Source organism: Lygodium microphyllum, chromosome 22 (assembly GCF_053477565.2).
Source record: "Lygodium microphyllum isolate KBCC chromosome 22, Lygodium_microphyllum_v1.1.10, whole genome shotgun sequence".
NCBI lineage: Eukaryota > Viridiplantae > Streptophyta > Polypodiopsida > Schizaeales > Lygodiaceae > Lygodium > Lygodium microphyllum.
The window spans coordinates 74513734-74534912 of record NC_141156.1 but is presented as its reverse complement, the minus strand read 5'-3'; the positions used below and the strand labels follow the sequence as shown (position 1 = coordinate 74534912).

The 21179-nt window shown below is 47.9% G+C and overlaps 1 protein-coding gene across 6 annotated transcripts in view; it reads right to left on the bottom strand.

Annotated features, from left to right (window-relative positions):
* Positions 1-21179, bottom strand: part of LOC148017293 (uncharacterized protein At4g15545-like) — a 158575-nt gene that overhangs the window by 58055 nt on the left and 79341 nt on the right. For 4 of the 6 annotated variants that reach the window (XM_087662690.1, XM_087662688.1, XM_087662689.1 and 1 more), the window contains one exon: positions 61-189. The exons of the other annotated variants lie outside the window; for them this stretch is intronic. In XM_087662690.1, the coding sequence (XP_087518816.1) occupies positions 61-189 (129 nt within the window). The remainder of the gene's footprint in view (positions 1-60; positions 190-21179) is intronic. 6 annotated transcript variants of the gene reach the window in all.

Below are 21179 nucleotides of genomic sequence, written 5' to 3'. Positions count from 1 at the left end.
TGTACAAGAATGCATCTGTTACCTTTTTAAGGGTCAAGATTAACAGAATTTGAGGCTTACTAGTGACATTCGGATGTTGATCATCATCTTGTGAAGGTGCTAAATCTGAAGGTGCAGATTGTATGACAGATCCAAACAGCTCACCGTGGCCTACAGACCTTGGGATGGCTGTACCACTTCTATCATCAGCTACGCTAAATCAACAAAATTGTCAGTACCGGTTTTTCAGATTTGATATTAGCAGATAAAGGCTAGATACTGTAGTCTACTTCATGTATCACATCAGGTGAGAGAGATTTTTGCATGACAGGTATGGCTTGGCCAATGAAATCACAATGCCTGTTTTGTTGTAAAATTTGCAGAAGTGTCCAAATAAAAATTGCCACAGAATATGATGCCAATCATCTTCACTATCCATTTGGTACTTCGGCAGCCAATTATATGTAGAATATAAAGGTATAATAGTTCAAAAGAAAACTTACTAGAAGGGTATGAACACAATATTGTGATATTTATTCGAAAGAATGATTTTGACCACCACTAGTGTACAGTTTGCCAATGAGTCAATATGGATGTGTTGGGTTGAGGCTGTGTGAAAGTGTAGAGAGGATAGTGGGTAGAAGAATTTGGATTGTTCACAAAGTGATCAGAAACAGTAGATCTTTTTGGCCCATGTATTATTGTTTTAACATCTTTGGAGATCATGTCAGCAGTCAGCTTCTTATCAGTGAAGTGACATGGAAGCCATCTTCATGGGGCCTAGTGATCATTTGTGCCTCGCTTCTGCTAGAAAACTTGAAAAAGCAAACTAAATCTTACGCTTTTACTTCCTATAGACAGAGGACACTCAATACTGCTGAGATGATAATGGATTAGAACGATGGTGTGTATATATATATATATATGACTGATAGGATGCCACTGTGGACATGTCAAGTGTGCCAAAAATAGGTTACCATGATTATGATTAAATGAAGTTGGACACAACAATCTTAATGCCCCCTCTCAGCAACACTTTGAGATCAGTTGCCAATGACCCTGAAGGACAAGCTGGTAACATAACTGTGTGCATGCGTAGAGGGCTGGATTCAATCCCAAGGACGGGACAGCCTCAATTTACCTCACTTGCATGGGGGGCCTTGGCATCATATCTCAAAATTATCGCATTAAAAAAGGACTTTGGGATATAGGCATGCGTATTAAACAAAGTTATTGATGAACAATGGGAAAAGCTCCTACCAACACACTGTGTGCCACCATCGCGCCTCCCCACCATAGCGCCTCCCCCCTTCTCTGACCGTCATCGCGTCCCCCTCCTGACCACCACTGTGCCACCCTCCCACCGCCTGGCCGCCTCTGCGCCTCCCCCCCCCTTCCGTCTGTCCATCACTGGGCCCCTACTACCGACGCGCTGTCCTCACACTGCCTGGCCGCCTGTTTGCCACTAGGCCCCCTACCACAGCGCCGCCCTCCCACTGCCTGTCCACCTGTGCGCCCCTCTCCTTCCTGCCCGCCACTGCGCCTCCCTCTTCCTGCCTGTCCGCGCTGCCCCCACCCCCCCGCATCGAGCACCCCCATTACCGTGACGGGCTGGCCCTCTCGTCAGCCTTTCCTCACACGCCCCAGACACCCCCCCGCCCTGCTGGCAGCCAGGGAAACCCCCTGCATGGCCCACGTCCGGAACTCCCCTCCACCGCAGCCCCCACATCCCTCACCTTGTGGCTCAGCCGTCAGGCCCCCACCAGCGGGATCAGGCCGCCAGTGGAAACCAGCACTTTACCCACCGCTGGATAACAGAACCCCCCCCCCCCCCCCCCCCCCCCGGGTTGCGCCCTCCTTTGCAACAACACCCCCCGCCGGCAACACTGCAGCGTGATTGGTAGGTTCTCAGCAAGAACGCACAATGGAAACCCCTGGTCACTGGTGCATTCAGCGAGTGCCCCCTAGTCAAACACCTTGCGTGTCATCCTTTCTGAGGAACAACTCTTAGCCGTCCATGCCACAGAGGTGGAGCTAAAAGAAACAATGAACTTTGGTCAGGTAGTAGGACACTCCATCCAAGGCCCAGCTTCGGGACTGGTTTCACTCCACGCTGCGCATAGGCACTGCGCAAATTGTGGAAGCGGTTCTAATGGGCCAAGGGATCTTCATGGTATGGCTCACCTCGGCAGATACAACCAGTGAATTACTGACTAGTTCACCCTATGCTTCCACAAAGGGGGTCATCTACATGGTCCCTTGGTACAGTGGCTTCACAGTGGAGGCATTCGTGCTCCATAACAGGTTTCTTAGACACCCGGTCACCCTTCTCTTGCCCGGACTGGCAATAGAGTATCGCCAGTTGATGGAAGACTTTGGACGACTCTTCGGCACTTCCCGCCTCTTTTGCGGACACAGTGATAGCCGCAAGAGTCCCAAAGGTATGGTTGGCAGTGAAAGAGACAAAGAATGTACCACAATTTCTAGAGATTGAGGCAGGCGGACACCCCTTTAGGCAACAAGTCATTGTGCCTAGGCAGCCAGGGCAGTGCCTGCGTTGCCATGACTTTGGGCACCAAGCAGCAGAGTGCATGCACTTCGAAGCTAAGGCGGCTTCGCTGATAGGCCCACAAGTGGACGCGGATGGCTTTAAACGGGTACAGAGAGGACAAAGAGAGAGAGAGCAGGGAGGGCCATAGGCAGAGCCCCTGAAACACAACCATGGCAACAAGGAGGAGGAGGGCGAGCGTCGCCCCCCTGCAAAGAACCACGCGGGCCCCCCCTCCTTGCCATACCTGACAAGATCACAGGCCTACACATCCACCCCCACGGAGGCGTCACAGGCCACCTCACCCGACGGCCTACACCCCCCACCCCACGGTTCCCCCCCTGACCCTAGTCCACACCCCCCCCCCCCCCCCCCCCGCTCTAGAGCAACCAGTCCCCTCCACACCCACCGTGTACCTTCGACCACCCCACCATCCCTCATCCCCCCCCCCCTCAGCATTAGCCCCGCCGACCAACCCATTTGATCCCTACCCAACACAAGTGAGCCCCCCCTCCCACAAGAGTGGAGGAGCCCCATACGCCAACATCCTCCACCCACCAACAATCTAGCCCCCCCTCCCCTACCCACACAGTCACCAGTTTATCCATCCATGCCACCCATCACACTTTCCCGAGAAAGGCGCAGCTGCTACCACATGAGTTTTTTTGCGATTGGCCGTGGTCTTACCTGAGAGTTGCAAAGCACAGAGAGTTCCCACTACCCTTGGAGGTGGAAATCTTCGTGGACACAAGTCTAGGAGCGGCAAAGTCCATCTACTAGCACCACCGGATGGAGCAAACTACACCTTCTTCTTTCAAATCTCTCACACAGGAGACTAGACAACGGCTCAGATAGAGGAGAAGGTGAAGAGCAGGGTTGCAGACCACATCTCCCAATGGATGGGAGAAGGTGGACTAGCACTTTTCTCCCAGCAATGGCCAGGTTGCGTGATGGACATTAACTAGTGGGCTGGGGCCGAGGTCCCTCATCTCGGCATTATCTTTCGAGCACCGATGGATGTGATGGAGTGGCCCCTCGCAAAAGTGGCCCGTTTCTACCAGTGTACGGAGTCTCGCCTCTCAACCTAGTTGATTGATGCACTGGTGGTACCACCAGGCGCATCCATCACCCCCATGGTCTGCCCAAGGGCCACCATGCGGAAATGGAGTTCACCGTCCAAGTCGGCAATGAAGCGTATATGCATGCCTCATAGTTCCTCTTCTTCGTCAGCAGCTTCCACACCAAACAGATGCTTGTTCGGTCACTCACAGGTTTCCCTATGAGTTTACACCTTGCATCCTGGAATGTGAATAGCTGCCATTATAGAGGGGCACGTGGTTCCAAGAAGTTAATTGTTTAGCAGGAGCTTCAGCCTGTCCTTGCCGGACGGATCCACATCTTACTTCTATAGGAGCACAAGCTCACTTCCGCCCAGGCCTAGCAGGTTGAGAAGGTACTCCTGAGCAGTTCACAAACTTACTAGGAGCACGCCATCGGTGCCCATGCCAGGAGTGGAGGCGTATGCATCTCTATTGGCCCGAGTCTCACCGCCTGTGTAAGAGACCACGAGACAATAGTGGTAGGGAGGGTTCTATGGATCAAATTGGATATTGGGGACTCGTGCCTTGGAGTCCTCAATGTCTATGCCCCTACTAAGGTTAGGGCACGCCGCAAATTCTGGGTAGAGATCGCAGTAGGACTCCCAGAGGTGGACTCCTGGATTGTTGAAGGAGACTTCAACAACTTGGAGGCTTTAGAGGACCAACAGGCAGAGGCAAAAACTACCAGGGCATGGCTAGGGAGGAGCATGAAGCATGGGAGGTCTTTCTACTGGCAGTAGGAGCATGCGATGCTTGGAGAGACCCTACCTTCCACAAGAGGGAGAGGTCACTGGACTTCTCTCGCGATACAAGCAGCTAGGTGGAGGATAGGTTCTATGTGGGAGAGTGGGGATGCTCTCGCAGAGGCTAGGTAGGGGAGTTGGCAAGCACCACGTTGTCCAATCATTGCCCGGTTCTCCTAAAACTTGACCCCCCAGCATCTAGATACATGATCCTGTCAGATCCCTGGCTCGATCTATAAGAGGGAGGAGGTGAAGAGACAGATTGAGCAGATTTGGACCAAGGAATGAGACAAGAGGGACCAAATCGCAGAGGAGGTTGCAGAGGTCCTTGCCAAGTCGAGGAGTATTTGCCAGGAGGCAACCCTACAGGCCAGGCAGCACAGCTGGGAGGAGAAGAGAGCACTCTGGCGGGACCTTGCAGCCACGCAGAGATTATTCCAAGAGACACCAAGGGATCCCACCCTCCACGCACAACAGGTGGGCGCGCGAGCAACCATCACCGGCCTAGAGAAAAGGCGCTCAGAGTTCTCATTCCGCACCTGAGCAGCTTTCTGGGTGCGGAAGGGGGACACGATGTGCAGGGAGTTTTTCCAGATGCACCAACCCCGCACCTCAGGATAGCAGATACGTAGCCTTCCGGATCAGTATGGGACGACTCGTTCTAGCCCACACGAGGTGATGGAGATTGCCACCGACTACTACATAAACCTTTTCGAGCAGAAGACAGCCTCAGCTAGAGGACAACAATGTAGACAGCAAGTCTAGGATCACATCCCGCCCCTCGTCACAGAGGAGATGGGACGCTCCCTCCTAGCCTCCTTCACAGAGAAGGAACTAGAGGAGGCTTTCCATACACAGAATGGGCAGAAATGCCCGGCAGAGGATGGCCTTTCCAAGGCCTTCTTCACTACCTACTAGGAGGTGGTGAAGGACCTCTTTTACTGATGGCCTTTCAAGAGATTTTCACTTCAGGAGAGATGTCAGGGAGTCTTTCCAAGGCCTTCCATACACAGGACAGGCAGAAATGCCCGACAGGGGATGGTCTTTCCAAGGCCTTCTTCACTACCTACTAGGAGGTGGTGAAGGACCTCTTTTACTGATGGCCTTTCAAGAGATTTTCACGACGGGAAGAAATGCCCAACAGAGGACGGCGGGCAGAAATGCCCGGCAAAGGACGGGCAGAGGGCAGAAATGCCCGGCAGAGGATGGCCTTTCCAAGGCCTTCTTCACTACCTACTAGGAGGTGGTGAAGGACCTCTTTTACTGATTGCCTTTCAAGAGATTTTCACTTCAGGAGAGATGTCAGGGAGTCTTTCGGCAGGCTTTATCAGTCTCCTCCGCAAAGGGGGAGACCGGTTGGAGCTTTCCCAAAGAACACCGATCACCCTTTGGTCAGTGGCCTATAAGGCACTGGCAAAGATGATTGGTAGGCGACTCTGCCTGGTGCTTCCAAGCATCATTCATGGCACATAGATAGGCTTTGTCTAGGATAGGAGCATCCTAGACAATGTATTCACTTTCTTTGAGGCAACAGAGTGGGCTCAGCACTGTGAGTAGGGACTGGCCGTACTACTCCTAAACTTCAAGAAAGCCTATGATAGGGTGGATTGGGATTTCCTAGAGGGCACCATGGTGAGGTTAGGCCTCGCCCAGGCATGGATCCGTGGGGTCTCTGCACTTTACAGATCACCAGCAGGGTTCTCATAGGTGTTAGGCAAGGGAAGGAGTTTCGACTGGAGAGATCAGTCTGGCAGGGCTGCCCCCTGGCCCCACACCTGTTCTTACTCTTTGCAGAGGTGATGTCTCACTTCCTCAGGTCACGGGTGAGCGGGTTACGCAGCCTCTGACTTCCAGTGAGAGAGGAGACAGAGTTGTTAGACTTAGAGTATGCGGATGATACAGCACTCTACATAGAGGATGATGAATTGATGCTGGAGAGAGTGAGACTGGTTCTTGAGGTGTTCTGTACTGTAGCGAGAGCGAAAATCAACTGGCGAAAGTCAGATGGATTCCCTACAAACCTAAACTCTAGCACAGACTAGGGCATCCACCTGGGATTTAGGTGGGTGAGCAGAGGGCAAATAGTTCGTTACCTAGGTTCCAGGTGGGACTCGACATCACTCCCACCCAGCAGTTTCTTCCAGTCTTCGACTCTAGTCGAAGGAAGCTGGCCTACTGGAGTACTCCTCGCATCTCCCTAGCAGGCCGAGCCCTAGTGGTTAACGAGGTTCTCCTAGCGACGGCTTGGTACATCGCCTCCTATTAGTTCTTCTCCTCATCCTGCGTAGTTTAGCTTCGCCGCCTAGTGAGGAATTTCCTTTGGTTAGGGTCTGACGGTTCCAGGGACTCCCCAACCAAGGTGGCGTGGACAACCATTATCCAACATCGGTCAGAGGGAGGGCTTGGGATCATAGACCCAGAGTATCAGAGTATGGCCCTCTTAAGGAAGCTAGTAGTCTGCGGCCTCACACCAAGAGGGCAAACCTAGAAGGTCCTACTGCAAGAGAGTCTTCAAGATTGTAGACTCAGGCTTGGTGGTGAGCAGAGGCCGCCCCTAAGATGGATCTTCAGGACAACCCAGATCACCCCCCCCAGATCCCCCTTCTTACGCAGCTTGCTCCATGTGTGGCAGGGCTTCCAAAAGGCCCTAATCCAGAGTCCCCCAAGTTGCCAAGAGGAGATAGACCGTCAGCTCGTGTTCTGGAACCCCCAGGTGTTAGAGATCGGGATGCGGCATAGATTGGCAAGCGCCCCCACATCTAGTGGGCTGGGTGGGAGGCCGGCTGGGCTTGTACCATCACGACATGGCAAGAGATATACAGGATGGTGGACGAGGAGGTGTTGCAACAAGTATCAAGCTGCCAAAGAGGAGTTGAGTTTAGGAGAAGGGAGATAGACGCACCAATACCTCAGGAGTGGCTTGCTCCCCCGATACGAGAGCCGATAGAGCCGAGGGAGATATGGGCTGCTAGGTTCTCACCAATAGGTATCCCCTACAGGTGGCAGGTAGAGTGGGCGGCACTCCACGTGGGGCCTTCTTCACCATGCAAGAGGGGGGGCGTCTGGCCCTTGAGAGACAGCAATAGGATAAGGAGATAGCTATCCTTTCATGGAGGAGGATTCAAGTGATTGGCCTTTAGGGGAAGACATGGCAACTGGACCCTTAAGTCTTCTGGAAGAAGCTTAGGGAGTGGCGCCTCTGGATCTGGGAGGGTAGGCCACTTGATGAGCTGGAGTGGGATCTGGGAAAGTGGCTATGGCCGGCCACTATGGTCGCCAAGAAGCCACCGAGGTTCCTGGAGTATACTGCCAGGATTGCCAGACACATACTGATGCAGGAGGATATGGATTGGGCGTCATCATGTAGCACGCACTGGGCGCTGAGCATAGCATCACTGAGCCTTTCTGACGGTCCTTCTAGCGCTGCCTACGGAATAGCTGGAGGCCAAGGAGGGTATGGTATTTCTTATGGCTGGTGGCACATGGAGGTTTAGCAGTGAGAAGTTGGCTGCCCCAGATGCAAAAGGAGGGCACTTGGGATTTAGGCGGGTGAGGAGAGGGCAGACAATTCGTTACCTTGGTTCCAGGTGGGACTCGACATCATTCCCGCCCAGCAGTTTCTTCCAATCCTTGACTCTAGTTGAAGGAAGCTGACCTACTGGAGTACTGCTCGCCTCTCCCTAGCAGGCCGAGCCCTAGTGGTTAACCAGGTCCTCCTAGCGACAGCTTGATACATCACCTCCTGTTGGTGCTTCTCCTCATCCTGCATAGTTCAACTTCGCCGCCTAGTGAGGAATTTCCTTTGGTCAGAGTCTGACAGTTCCAGGGACTCTCGGGCCAAGGTGGCGTGGACAACCATTATCCAATATCGGTCAAAGGGAGAGCTTGGGATCATAGACCCAGAGTATTAGAGTATGGCCCTCTTGAGCAAGCTAGTAGTCTGCGGCCTCACACCAGAAGGGCAAACCTAGAAGGTCCTACTGCAAGAGGGTCTTCAAGATTGTAGACCGGTTGTGGTGAGTGGAGGCCGTCACTGAGATGAATCTTCACGACAACCCAGATCACCCCCCCCAAATCCCCCTTCTTATGCATCTTGCTCCATGTGTGGCAGGGCTTCCAAAAAGCCCTAATCCAAAGCCCCCAAGTTGCCAAGAGGAGATAGACCGTCAGCCGGTGATCTGGAACCCCCAGGTGTTAGAGATCGGGATGGGGCACAAATTGGCAAGCGCCCCCACATCTAGTGGGCTGGGTGGGAGGCCGGCCCGGCTCATACCATCAGGACATGGCGGGAGATGTACAGGATGGTGAACAAGGAGGTGCTGCAACGAGTATCAGGTTGCCAAAGAGGGGTTGAGTTTAGGAGAAGGAAGATAGACGCATCAATACCTCAGGAATGGCTTACTGCCCCGATACAAGAGCCAATAGAGCCCAAGGAGGTATGGGCCGCTAGGTTTACACCAGCAACTATCCCCCTACAAGTGGCAGGTAGAGTGGGCGGCGCTCCACATGGGACCTTCTTCACCGTGCAGGAGGGGGGGCATCTAGCCCTTGAGAGACGGCAGCAGAATAAGGGGATAGCTATCCTTTCATGGAGGAGGATTCAGGTGATTGGCCTTTAGGGGAAGACATGGCGGCTGGACCCTTAAGTCTTCTGGAAGGAGCTCAGGGAGTGGCGCCTCTGGATCTGGGAGGGCAGGCCACTTAATGAGCTGGAGTGGGATCCGAGAGAGTGGCTATGGCCGGCCACTGCAGTAACTAAGAAGCCACCGAGGTTCCTGGAGTACACTGTGAGGATTGGCAGACACGTACTGATGCACAAGGATATGGATTGGGCTCTGTGTCACGTAGCACGCACTAGGCAGAGCATAGCATCATTGAGCCTTTCCGACGGTGCTTCTGGCACTGCCTATGGAATAGCTGGAGGCCGAGGAGGGTATGGTATTTCTTATGGCTGGTAGCACATGGAGGTTTGGTAGTGGGAAGTTAGCTAGCCTAGATGCAGAAGGAGGGAGGTTGTAAGTGCTGCACACAGCAGCCTCTGGAAACCCCAAAGCACTACCTTTGGTCATGTGAGGCGGTGCAGCTCGTGGGAGAGGAGCATGCCCCATCCTTCGCCGTATAGCACCCAGCCTTGGATGTATCTCATGGGGAGTTTCCAGCTGGCAGGCAGTTAGCCAGGGCCGTCACCTTCTGTATGAGGTGGCGATGCAGGACGCAATATTCATTATCGAGGCAGGGTCATGTGCAGTGGTCGGTTTGGAGGCTTTACCCATCCGCCAGGTATTGGATCCCATAGTAGAGCGCTCTGAGGTATGGGAGATCATAGGGAGTCTTACTGCTTGGCATATTTGAAAGGCACGGTGTCAGGAGGCTTTCGGCGGAGAGAGACTTTTAGTACAGGTGACCTTAGTAGAGCTCTGGACCTTCATTATCCACTCCCTCCGCAGCCGATGGAACCAGGTGCAGGGTGAGTCAAAGGCTCATCAAGAGCTCTGTTGTCATTTCATTCGCACTTGGGGCGGCCAGGACCTGCTTTTCGTGATACATGCATGCAGTCCCAGATAGCGATACACCCCCCCTCCATGGCTTCTGGCCCCAATCCCATCCTCCCTAGACCCCCCTTAGAGGCTTGTACATCTGATATATCTGTGACTCTGCACCAGTTCCAGGTAGTCTATTGAGCATGAGCATTTCCTTGTATTTAGGGTTTTTCTGAAATAATATAATGAGCCACACTTTATTTGCAAAAATAAAAGGCATGCGTATTAAAAATCCAAATCAAGATGAAAGGGTACAAACACGATGGGCCAAGCAGCACCCTCTCTCAGGGCAGAGAGATTGGGGATCCAACTCTGACTCTAGAAATGATTAGGATTGCTCTTGGTAAAGGTATGAGCCACATTGTTCCATGTAGGCTTGTACTCAAAAAATACAAATGTTTGTCCAATCAGCTCTAAAACTAAGTTGGCGAAGCACTCCAGTGTGGCTGGTTGTCAAATGAAAGACCAGGTTTTGTGCCAACTCTAAAGGTATATAGCTTGTGCTCCATTTTTTCGTTTTGTCCAGCTAGACAAGAGGTGCCAGCATGAAGTGAATTGAGAAGCCCTACCTAACCCCTTTTACCATCAACCTTCTTGCCCTTCCCTTTTTGGGTGTTTGACATCCCTCCCTCACCGTGCCTTGCAGCTTTAGGATTTGGCTCTCATCAATCATGCTGCCACTGACTGGACCTAAACTTCATGACTGCTGAAGAACCGTCTCCTCAGCTCTCTACAGCTCCTAGTCTTCCTTTGTTTGTCATTGAGAGGCTAAGGGAGTTGATTTCTTTCAGAAAAAAACCATGAAAGATTGAAGAGAAGCAGGAGGGAAGGGGGCACATTTTTTGTTTTCATCAATATTCTTCTTCTTCTTTCTTCTTGTGGGTGCTGCAAATCAGAGAACCAAGCAAGACTCGGCAGAAAGCTTTAACAGAATCACCATTGGCAGAGCATATATGGCTTGGAGTCATTTCTAACAAGGTTATGTTTTAAATGACAGATATTGCTGCGGGCTATAGATCAGAGAATCACTGCCCACACGTCTTGTCAATGTTATGGTCAAATGCATGGTTGAATTTGCTGTATAAATTGATAGATTTTAGATATGATGGTAAGCAACGAGAATTGCAGAGTGCAGGTTCTGATGCATGGTGCATGTCTTCATGAGTGTTTCATGTTTCTTGGTTGTGCTAGAAGTGTTGACCTTGAATGACTTGTATAGGGTGTTTGAGAGATGTGTCGGTACATGGCAGCCACAAGGAGTTGCATTACCTTCAATGTCCATTGGTTCAGGAGCAGAACCACATTTGAAAGTTGCTTGGAATCATTATACTGCATGCAAGAGGTTGCTAGCCATGCAAGGGTTTGCGGAAAAGATTGAAAAGCTGCCTATCATCATTATATTGCATACAAGGACTTTGACATGTAAAAGGAATAACAACCTGAGCACAACCAAAGGAGACTAACACATGCAAACCGAAACCAGCCTTACTTCTTGGCAAGGGTGGTAATGACCTGATTTATTCACTAATTACAGCAATTAGTAGAACTCAAATAACCTGAAATGCAATAGTTACCATTTAATCTTGGACAATGTACAGCCTGGCCCTAAAACCGGTGCCCCTTGTAGTATTTATTCAACTTGTATTGCTAAAGGTTAAAAGTACACTGAGATCCAGTTTGATCTCTTTCAATCTTCAATACCTCTTACTATCAAAGGTGACCAGCAAGCCTTCTGATCAGTTTGTCCCTTATTTCACCCAGGGGTTGACCTTCAGTTGGCCATCAGCAAGTTGAATCTAGCCCCAAATCTGATTGGGATGGGCTGACCTCTTGGAAATTCTGAAATTACACAATTTCCAGCTCTATTCCAAGTGCTAGGTCATCAATCTTCAAGTATGGGACCCAAGGTGGCTGCTAAACCCTAGTTATTACCGTAAATTACAGTTTACACCAATAAACACTCCTACTATCCACCAAACTTGGCTGATTTTTTATCAAAGTTTCATTATATCTAAACCCTCTATATCACCAGCCTTGAAGGCCTATTTAAAAATACCCTTATCTATGAATTCTTTTGAATAAAACACAACCTTTTCTATTTAATATGTGAATAACACATTTATATGGTACCCTATTATGTGTAAAAAAAGTGTATTAAAAATCCCTCCTTTTCAACACACATGATATACTTATATATTTACGAGTGAGACACACCCCTACCCCCCCCCCCCCCAAATGAATACTATGCAAATTATTGAGAGCTGTTGAGATACCTTGAGGCTAGGCTAGAGAATGAGAGAGGATGCTACCGATATGATATGATATGATATGATATATTAACGTCTACAAAAGGCCAAAATGACCTATGAGACCATGAGTTACAATCATGTGCATGATGGTACAACTGTCTAGGCAAAATATGTAGCACAAAGCAAAATAAGAAAGGAAACTAACTATGGCTATGTGTAAAACATAGAGCTCTATCTAGTAACAATGAGCTCCAAATGGTACAATCTCATGTGGGTATGGAGGGCCTAGCTCTAGCCCGAGAAATAATCCCCTATATTTGCCTATGAAGGTGTCATCGGTGTCTGTGTCGAGGCCTAGGATGTCTGGATTGGCTAAGCTGAACGGCTCGATCAATCAGTACTCCTTGTCTGTGTGTGGACTGTGGCAGTGAGAGAGGCTCTCGTATGGACTGTGGCTGTAACTGTATTGAAGTCTTCTGAGTCTCCTTTGCAAAGAAGTCTGTGAGCTGCCTCTGTGAAGGGCCTCGATGTCCTGGAGCAGCTATACTCCTGAGGCGCATGTCACGAAGCCATCGTATCTCAAGAAGAAAGAGGCCAAGGCATCACTGATCGGTAAAATCCATGACTCTAGATAGTGGTCCAAATCCGTCTCTAAAGAGATAGTGGAAACGACCACGGACCTCATAATACGCTGGGCAGCGGGCAGATATAATGCTCCTCTGTCTCTGGCTCTAATTGGCATATTTGGCATATGCACTCCTCTGGTGGGATGGATCTATATCTACCAGTCTCAATCTCTAGCTGATGTGAGGAGGTGCCCAATTGGCCAATAGTACATCTGATCCCATGGGAAAGGTGGGTGTCCATGTATCTCGGGCAAACAATAAATCCATCATCTGTAGTATGAAGGAAATACTCACAGTAGAAAGCCATCTTTGTCCCTAGCTCCTGTCCTAGCATCAACCATGTCCACCTGATATCCAACTGGGTAAGATCCATCCTCATGATCTTGCGGATCTCTAACCTGCTTAGATCAAGAGATGGTGCATCAAGGGAGTACTGGAAGGGGGATAACTTGTCCATGCTAAAGCCATGCAGCTCAAACCAGGCCGACATCTGTGCATAACAACATGAAGTATCACCCTCTCTGGCAAGCTGCCTGGAGGACTCAAGGGCCAACCGTGCATATCTCATGTGGGTAAGTCCCATAGGCTATGTATATATGTGACCGATCGGGTAAGGGCCTCTACCACAATCGGTGTAGCTGCTAGCTCAGCTTTGATGATCTCATGTGGCACTGAGGCCTTACATCTGATCATCCTGGATATCATGGGCACTAGGGGTTTCTCCATCGACCTCCATCTATCATAAGTGCGCCCTGATCTGCTACAGTGGTCAAGACTGGGCCCCCATATCTGTACTCCACAAAGTAGTGTGGATGTGACCAGTGTGTTGAAGAGCCATAGCTTGGTATGGGGTTCTTGGAATTGCACCTGTGAGCACATCCTCTCCAAACCACCTAGTGCTATGTATCCGCAAGTCAATCTAGTGTCTGCTGCCTCTCGCATAGAAAAGGTGGGCCCTGTGAATAAGACTCCCAGGTATGTATAAGAATCCACATACTCCAGCTCCTCAAATCCATATGTGAATTTAGATACTGATCTCCTAACCCACTATGGTGTAGTATTAAATACCATCACCTTGGTTTTGCCAAGGTTCACTGAAAGCCCACTATCCAAAGTATAGGAGTGTAATGCATCCAAGTGTCTCTGTAGACCCTCTACAGAGTCAGCTATCAATACAATGTCATCTGCATACAATAGGAGAGGTATCCAACTGCTAGCTTGTGGAGCTCCTCTATCTCCTTCCTGTGAAATGTAATCAGCAATCCCATCAATGTACAGGCCAAATAATGTCGGAGAGAGGGGGCATCCCTACTTCACCCCAATGGTGGAGTAAATAGGTGCCGAAAGGCCCTCAGGTGTCCGGACTCTTCCCACAACTCTCTTATATAGTGCCAAAATACCCCAACTAAGCTCTTTCAGTACTCCCATGGCATGCAATCTATTTATCAGCCTATCTCTTGATACTATGTCAAAGGCTTTACGGAGGTCCACAAAGCAGTAGTTCAAAATTCCATCACAAAAATTTAATGAATTTTCTTGTTGCTCTAATTAGAGACTAGCCTAATGCTATTGATTATTGCCAAGGAGCCTAGGAATCGTTGTCGCTAGCCGAAAATGGCTATTCCTCGCCCCAAAACACCCTCCTAGTGGTGTCAGGTAATGTTGGGCTGCTTCTTCTTGGCTGCTATAGCCTCCCATCAGCTAGTGCCTGCTGGTACTACCTATTCTCCCTTGTCCTCAACCTCCAACGAGCTCTACATGGCTGGAATCCACACTCACCATCCTCCTCTCCACTTGCATGGAAAAGTTTTGCCAAATAGCAACCTTCCCAATCTTTTCTTCAACAATCCTCAACCATTTAATCAATTTTTAAAATTAATTAATTTTGAATATTAAATCATCCCTTTGTCCCTGCCCAAAAAATTTATTGTGCCCATCCACAATTAAATTGGCTAGGCCATTTTGACCCCCAAAGGGTCTTGTGCATTATTTGACCTCCCAAACACCTATATTAATTTAATAATTAATGTTTGGTTCCTAGTGTTGCCACTAACACTTATCAGTCAAATAAATGCCCGAGGTTCAATTTGACACCAAGTATATCTATCAAGTAAACTTGTTACAACTTTTGCCTTTGGCACCAACTAATATCTGAGTGAGTTGCATCAAGAGTGTAAAGTATACTTATTGAACTAAACCGAAAGAGTGAAAGCACAATCTAGTTTAGGTCATGAGTTGACCTAACCAGCCTTCCACCAACTAACTAAAGTTAGGCTAACTTACTCTAGTTCCTAGTGTCACTAACTTAATGTCTAAAGATATTAGGTACACATACACTACATTAGCACTTGAATAATTGTACACATCACACGAAATTACCAAATTGTAACACCCCTTGTGATGCCAATGTCGTAAAGTACAAGGATAATCAATCACCAAAGGATTATAAATTTAAGGACTTCTAAAAAGCCTCAAAATTCACACCTAGTAATGCTTTGGTAAAAATTGTCTACAGTATGTTCCTATGTGGGTACATACATCAAGTTGATGTCTCCTACATACCATCTCTCTCTAACATTATGGTAATGCATCTCGATGTGTTTCGTGTGAGCATGAAACACAGGACTATGTGCTACTGCAATAGCACTCTTGATTGTCAAAAAGAGAGGGTATAGGACCCTCCAATGATAGATGTAGATCAGCCAATAATCTACACAACCAAACATATTCCACTATTGTTGTGAAGGTTTCCCTATACTAAATCTCACAAGATGAGGTAGCCGCTATAGATTATTCTTGCTTAGCCATGAAATGCATGAATGGCCCAGAAAGAAAATAGTGTCCACTAGTAGTCTACATAGTATCTGCATCACCAACCCAATCTGAATCACTATAAGCCTGTAAGTGCAACTCTATCCCCGGGAAATAATAATGCATGTGACTGAGTACCTTGCAAGTATTTGAAAATCTGCTTAATAGCTTGCCAATGTGTGGTCTGTGGACTATGCATATATCTTCTCACTTGAGATACTGCATATTGAATGTCAGGATGCGTGTTGCAAAGGTGAATGGCTGTAAATTGCAACATTGTGCATCTCCTCACCATCATGCATAGAACTTTAAGCCGGCTTCATGGGAGTGCACATAGGTTTGCAATCTTGCATACTAAGCCTATGTTATAGCTTATCCACATGTGACTGTGACATGATACCATGCTGATTTTGCATGAACCAAATCTCCAAATAGTAGTGTAGTCATCAGCCCATGTCTAACATAGCGAATGCATGTTTTAAAACAACCTTAATTCTGTAATTTTTTTATCCAATGAGCATCAAAAATGCATCAATCTTTGAGTACCATGCATGAGAGTCTATTTAAGACTATAAAGAGCTTTGCTTGCATACCATGTGCTCTTTCCCTTTAAACTCAAACCCTCGAGGTTGGGACACATAAACATCATCATGCAACTCCCCATTCAAGAATATTATTTTAATATCCAACTCATATGCTTTTCAACCATAATGTGCAGCCATTGCAATCACATATCTCACTGTACTCATACACGATGTAGGAGCAAAAGTTCCCTCGTAATCTATGCCTTTCTTCCATGCATAGTCTTATGCTACCACCCGTGGCTTGTACATGTCAATTGTACCATCACCTTTACGTTTGAGCTTCAAAATCCACTTAGTGCCAATGGCCTTCTTGCCAAGTGGTAGATCCACAAGATTCCATGTAGAGTTAGTGACAATGGAATCTAACTCCTGCATGGCCTACAACCAATAAACATCTTGCTAAGCTTCACCCAAGGAAGTAGACTCATCATGATTCCAACAGTGAACTCATAAACACATTCTTATCACCATCATCCATTTCCATTATATCAGCCAAATGTGTCCTCCTTGCAGCATGTGTTGCATGCCTAGGAGCCCTTCTAGTACACTAAGGTAATGGGGCATCCATTTGACTCCCTTGGAAAGTTTGTAACAGCCATCTCGGGACTGTTGTTGCTGCATTTACAGCAACCCTTTCATGCTGAATTGCTGCCTCCAGTGCATGTGGCAAACCCTCATCAACACCTTGCTGTTGAGAAGCATACAAAGCAACAACAACTTTCTGTAATAGGTCTATCCTGCCTTTTACAGCCGACACAAACTCCAAAGAAAGTTGTGAGAGGCCTTTAAAAACATCACCAATATCATGTATGGCTAGCATTTGAAACAAATCATGTGAAAATGTTGCATTTTCAGCAAATATGACATCCCTACTGACAAACACCTTCTTCGTGCATGGGTCATACATGCGATAGCCTTTGCTTTGTATGACCCTTCTAACCAAAATTTATGTGGCAGCCCCTTTCTTTTAGCATACAACGAGTCATTTCCATGAGAGTGTGATTCCTTTCAGCAACTCCATTTTGTTGAGGAGTCATTCTGACTATGGCTTGATGCGTAATGCCATGATCAAGCAAATACGTTTCTAATGCACAAGACATACATTCCCCTCGTCTATCTTTGTGAAGTATCTCCACTTTTAAACCAATTTCAGCCTCAAGCTTTGCCACAAGTTGTTTAGAATGCATAAAAACATCAGATTTAGCCTTTAGCCCATACACCCATGTATACCTCAAGTAGTCACCAAAAAATTTAACAAAGTAAAGATAACCCCCAAGTGCACGTGTTTGCATGGAACCATAAACATCAAAGTGAATAAGCTGCATTTTTTGGACAACACACACTACACTATTCTTTTTTAAGGCAAACCTATGCATTTTGCCCAAAATACATCCCTCACATGCATGAGGAGATGGAGTCTCCACTAGAAGCAATGCATCTACCATATAACTCCTTTGAAGGGTCATCAAAATCCCAAAGCTCATATGTCCATAATGGTCATGCCAAAGCTCCGCATTCTACATAGCAGGCATAAGACTAGTGGCTGCCAGAGCATCATGTGACCATCGGCCATAAGTGTCTAACAATAATAAACCCTTATACAGGGTGCCGAGCAACCTAAGTGCATAGTCTATCTCTCTATCGCTAACAATACATTTGTCATCCTAAAAGATGACCTAAACGCCATGCTTATTAGAAGCAGATATAGACAAAAAGTTCTTTGTAATACTAGACACAAACAAGACATCTAGAACCATGAAATCGAAATCATCTGCAGTAGTAATAGTGACTATCCCAATGCCACATACCTCATAACTATTGTTGTTCACACATATAACACTCTTCCCAATATAAAATGAATACAAAGAGGTAAACAAACACTTCTTAAAAGTGATATGCTTTGATGCCCCAATGTCAAAATACCACGTTTTGCTATATTTCAGTAGCATTTAATGTTGAATCAGCCATTGAAGAATCGTAACTACTTGTGAGAAATGTCACAAGGATGTGAAATTTTGATGCCCCATTGTCAAAATACCACGTTTTGCTATGTTTCAACAACATTAAATGTTGAATCAGCCATCGAAGAATCATAACTACGTATGAGAAATGTCACAAGGATGTGAAATTTTGATATGCTCTAATCTTGTCGATAACATTTAATTAAGATAATAATCAAATATGCAAGGTTGTTCAGCACATGTAATGTACATGGCAATTATTTTATGGTAGTAGGCCAAGGACACTGAGGATGTAATGGGTGTCAAAGAAAAGAGTTGTGATAAGTTATGCCAACTGGGATTTGGTGGTCAATTAGTGTCAGTTCTGACCGTAGGACAGTTGTTTGGCTAATAAGTGTCGATGGTGATACTAGGGACCAGCCATTAATTAGTTAACTAATGCTAGTCTAAGGGTCAATGGAGGTTACAAACCACTCCAAGTTACAAATGGCCTAGCCAATTTTATTATGGATGGTCACATTTAATTTTTGGCATGGTCAAAAGGACAAATTAATTTTCAAGATTATTTAACTTTAAAAATGAATCAAATGCCTGGATAATGTTGAAAATGGGTTGAGAAGGCTACCGCTTGGCGAAAATGCCTATGCAAAGTGAGAAAACTTTTTGGGGGACTGAATTTCAGCCATACAATCAATTTACAACCTAGGAGAGAGAGAGAGAGAGAGAGAGGAAGCTGTTGGTCCATTTTCTAATCAAAGAACACCCTAAAATATTTAGGGGGCTCAACAAATGAGTACTTTTTGTTTTGCAAGTAAAATGTGGTTGATTATATTACTCAAAAATTTTGATTACAACGGAGTGCTCATGCTCAATAGACTAGCTGGAGCTGGTGCAAAGTCACAAATACATCATGTATACAAGCCTCTCAAGGCGGTCTGGGGAGGATGGGGGCAAGCAGCCATGGAGGGGGGGTGTATCGCCATCTGGGGTTGTCTGTCTACATCACGAAAAACAGATCCTAGCCGCCCCAAGTACGCATGAAATGACAACAAAGCTCCTGACGAGCCCTGGACTCCCCGTGCACCTGGTCCCATCGGTCGCGGAGGGAGTGGATGATGGAGATCTAGAGCTCTCCGAAGGTCGCCTGTACTGAAAGTCTCTCTTTGCCGAAAGCCTCCTGACACCGCACCTTCCAGATATGCCATCTAGTAAGACTCCCTATGATCTCCCATACCTCAGAGCGGTGTGCTGTGGGCTCCAGTACCTGGCAGATGGGTAAAGCCTCTAAACTGACCACTGCGCACGACGCTGCCTCGATAATGAATATCGTGTCCTACATCCCAGCCCCATATAGAAGGTGACGGCCCTGGCTGACTACCTCCTAGCAGAAAGCTCCCCATGAGATACATCCAAGGTTGGGTACTACACGGCGAAGGATGCGGCATGCTCCTCTCCACACGAGTTGCGCATCCTCACATTACCAAAGGCAATGCTTTGGGGTTTCCAGAGGCTGTTGTGTGCAGTGATTACAACCTCCCTCCTTCTGCATCTGGGCAAGCCAACATCCCACCGCCAAGCCTCCATGTGCCACCAGTCATAAGAAATACCATACCCTCCTCGGTCTCCAGCTATCCCATAGGCGGCGCCAAAAGGTCCGTCGAAAAGGCTCCGTGATGCTATGCTCCGCCCAGTGCCTACTACGTGATGGCGCCCAATCCATATCCTCCTGCATCAGTACGTGTGTGCCAATCCTAGCAGTGTACTCCAGGAACTTCGGTGGCTTCTTGGCGACCGCAATGGCCCACCATAGCCACTATCATGGATCCCACTCCAGCTCATCTAGTGGTCTGCCCTCCCAGATCCAAAGGCGCTACTCCCTGAGCTTCTTCCAGAAAACATAGGGGTCCAATCGCCATGACTTTCCCTGAAAGCCCACCACCTGAATCCTTCTCCACAAAAGGGCAACTATCCCCTCATCCTGCTGCCCTCTATCAAGGGCCAGGCGCCCCTCCTCCTGATCAGTGAAGAAATTCCGTCGTGGGGCGCCACCCACTCTACCTACCAGCTGTAGGGGGATGCCTGGTGGTGAAAACCTAGCGGCCCATACCTCCCTAAGCTCTATCGGCTCTCGTATCGAGGGAGCAAGCCACTCCAGAGTTATTGCTGCGTCTATCTCCCTTCTCCTCAACTTCACTCCTCTCTCGCAGCTTGATACTCGCTGCAACACCTCCTCGTCCGCCATCCTGTACACCTCCTGCCATGTCCTGACGGTACGAGCCAGGTATCAAAACAGAGGTGCTCCAATAGCTAAAGATCCTCATTTTCCATTGAGACGAAGAAAGTTTGCAAGATCGGTGACAATCTAAGATTCCTGACTCTTATTTATTCTTATTGCAGCATCAGAGGACACCATTATCTTCTTCTTCCTCCCACCCTAGGTTTGACACACAGGCACTATGGCTACTTGAAAGACAAAAGCACAAACCACCAAGTGTTTCTAGGAATGGTCACACCACCGCATATTGTCATCATCAACCTTTGCTCCGTACCCCACCAGAGTATTATGTGTCTACCTCCATGTGATCCTTGTGCCACCTTGCCAGTCTAGGCAATAGAGATCATTCTACATCAGCTAGCACGGTTTTATACTCAAGGTAGTAAGATGCATACAATAGGCAACAAGCCCTTGCAAGCAAAAGGAAGCTCTCAGACTAATGAGACAATAAACCCTCTTGGAGATCCCCTCAATTCTCTTCGGAGGTTTCTTCCACCTATTTTTGCGTTCAGCAATTACCATGACCCTCGGCTCTACAATTCACTCCACCAAGAGAGAGAGGTTGTTGCCACTTGTGGCTCCATGGGAGCTACACATTCCTACTTCCACGTATGACTCCACGAACATCAACTCTGATGAGGGCATTCAGGAGATTATCTATGATACCCCCTCCCTCCCATTCCCCTTCTACTCAGTTTCAACCGGCCACCTTTGGGAGTTGTCTGGCCTCTATTCCGTTACAGCCATAGATACTTTCTTCAGC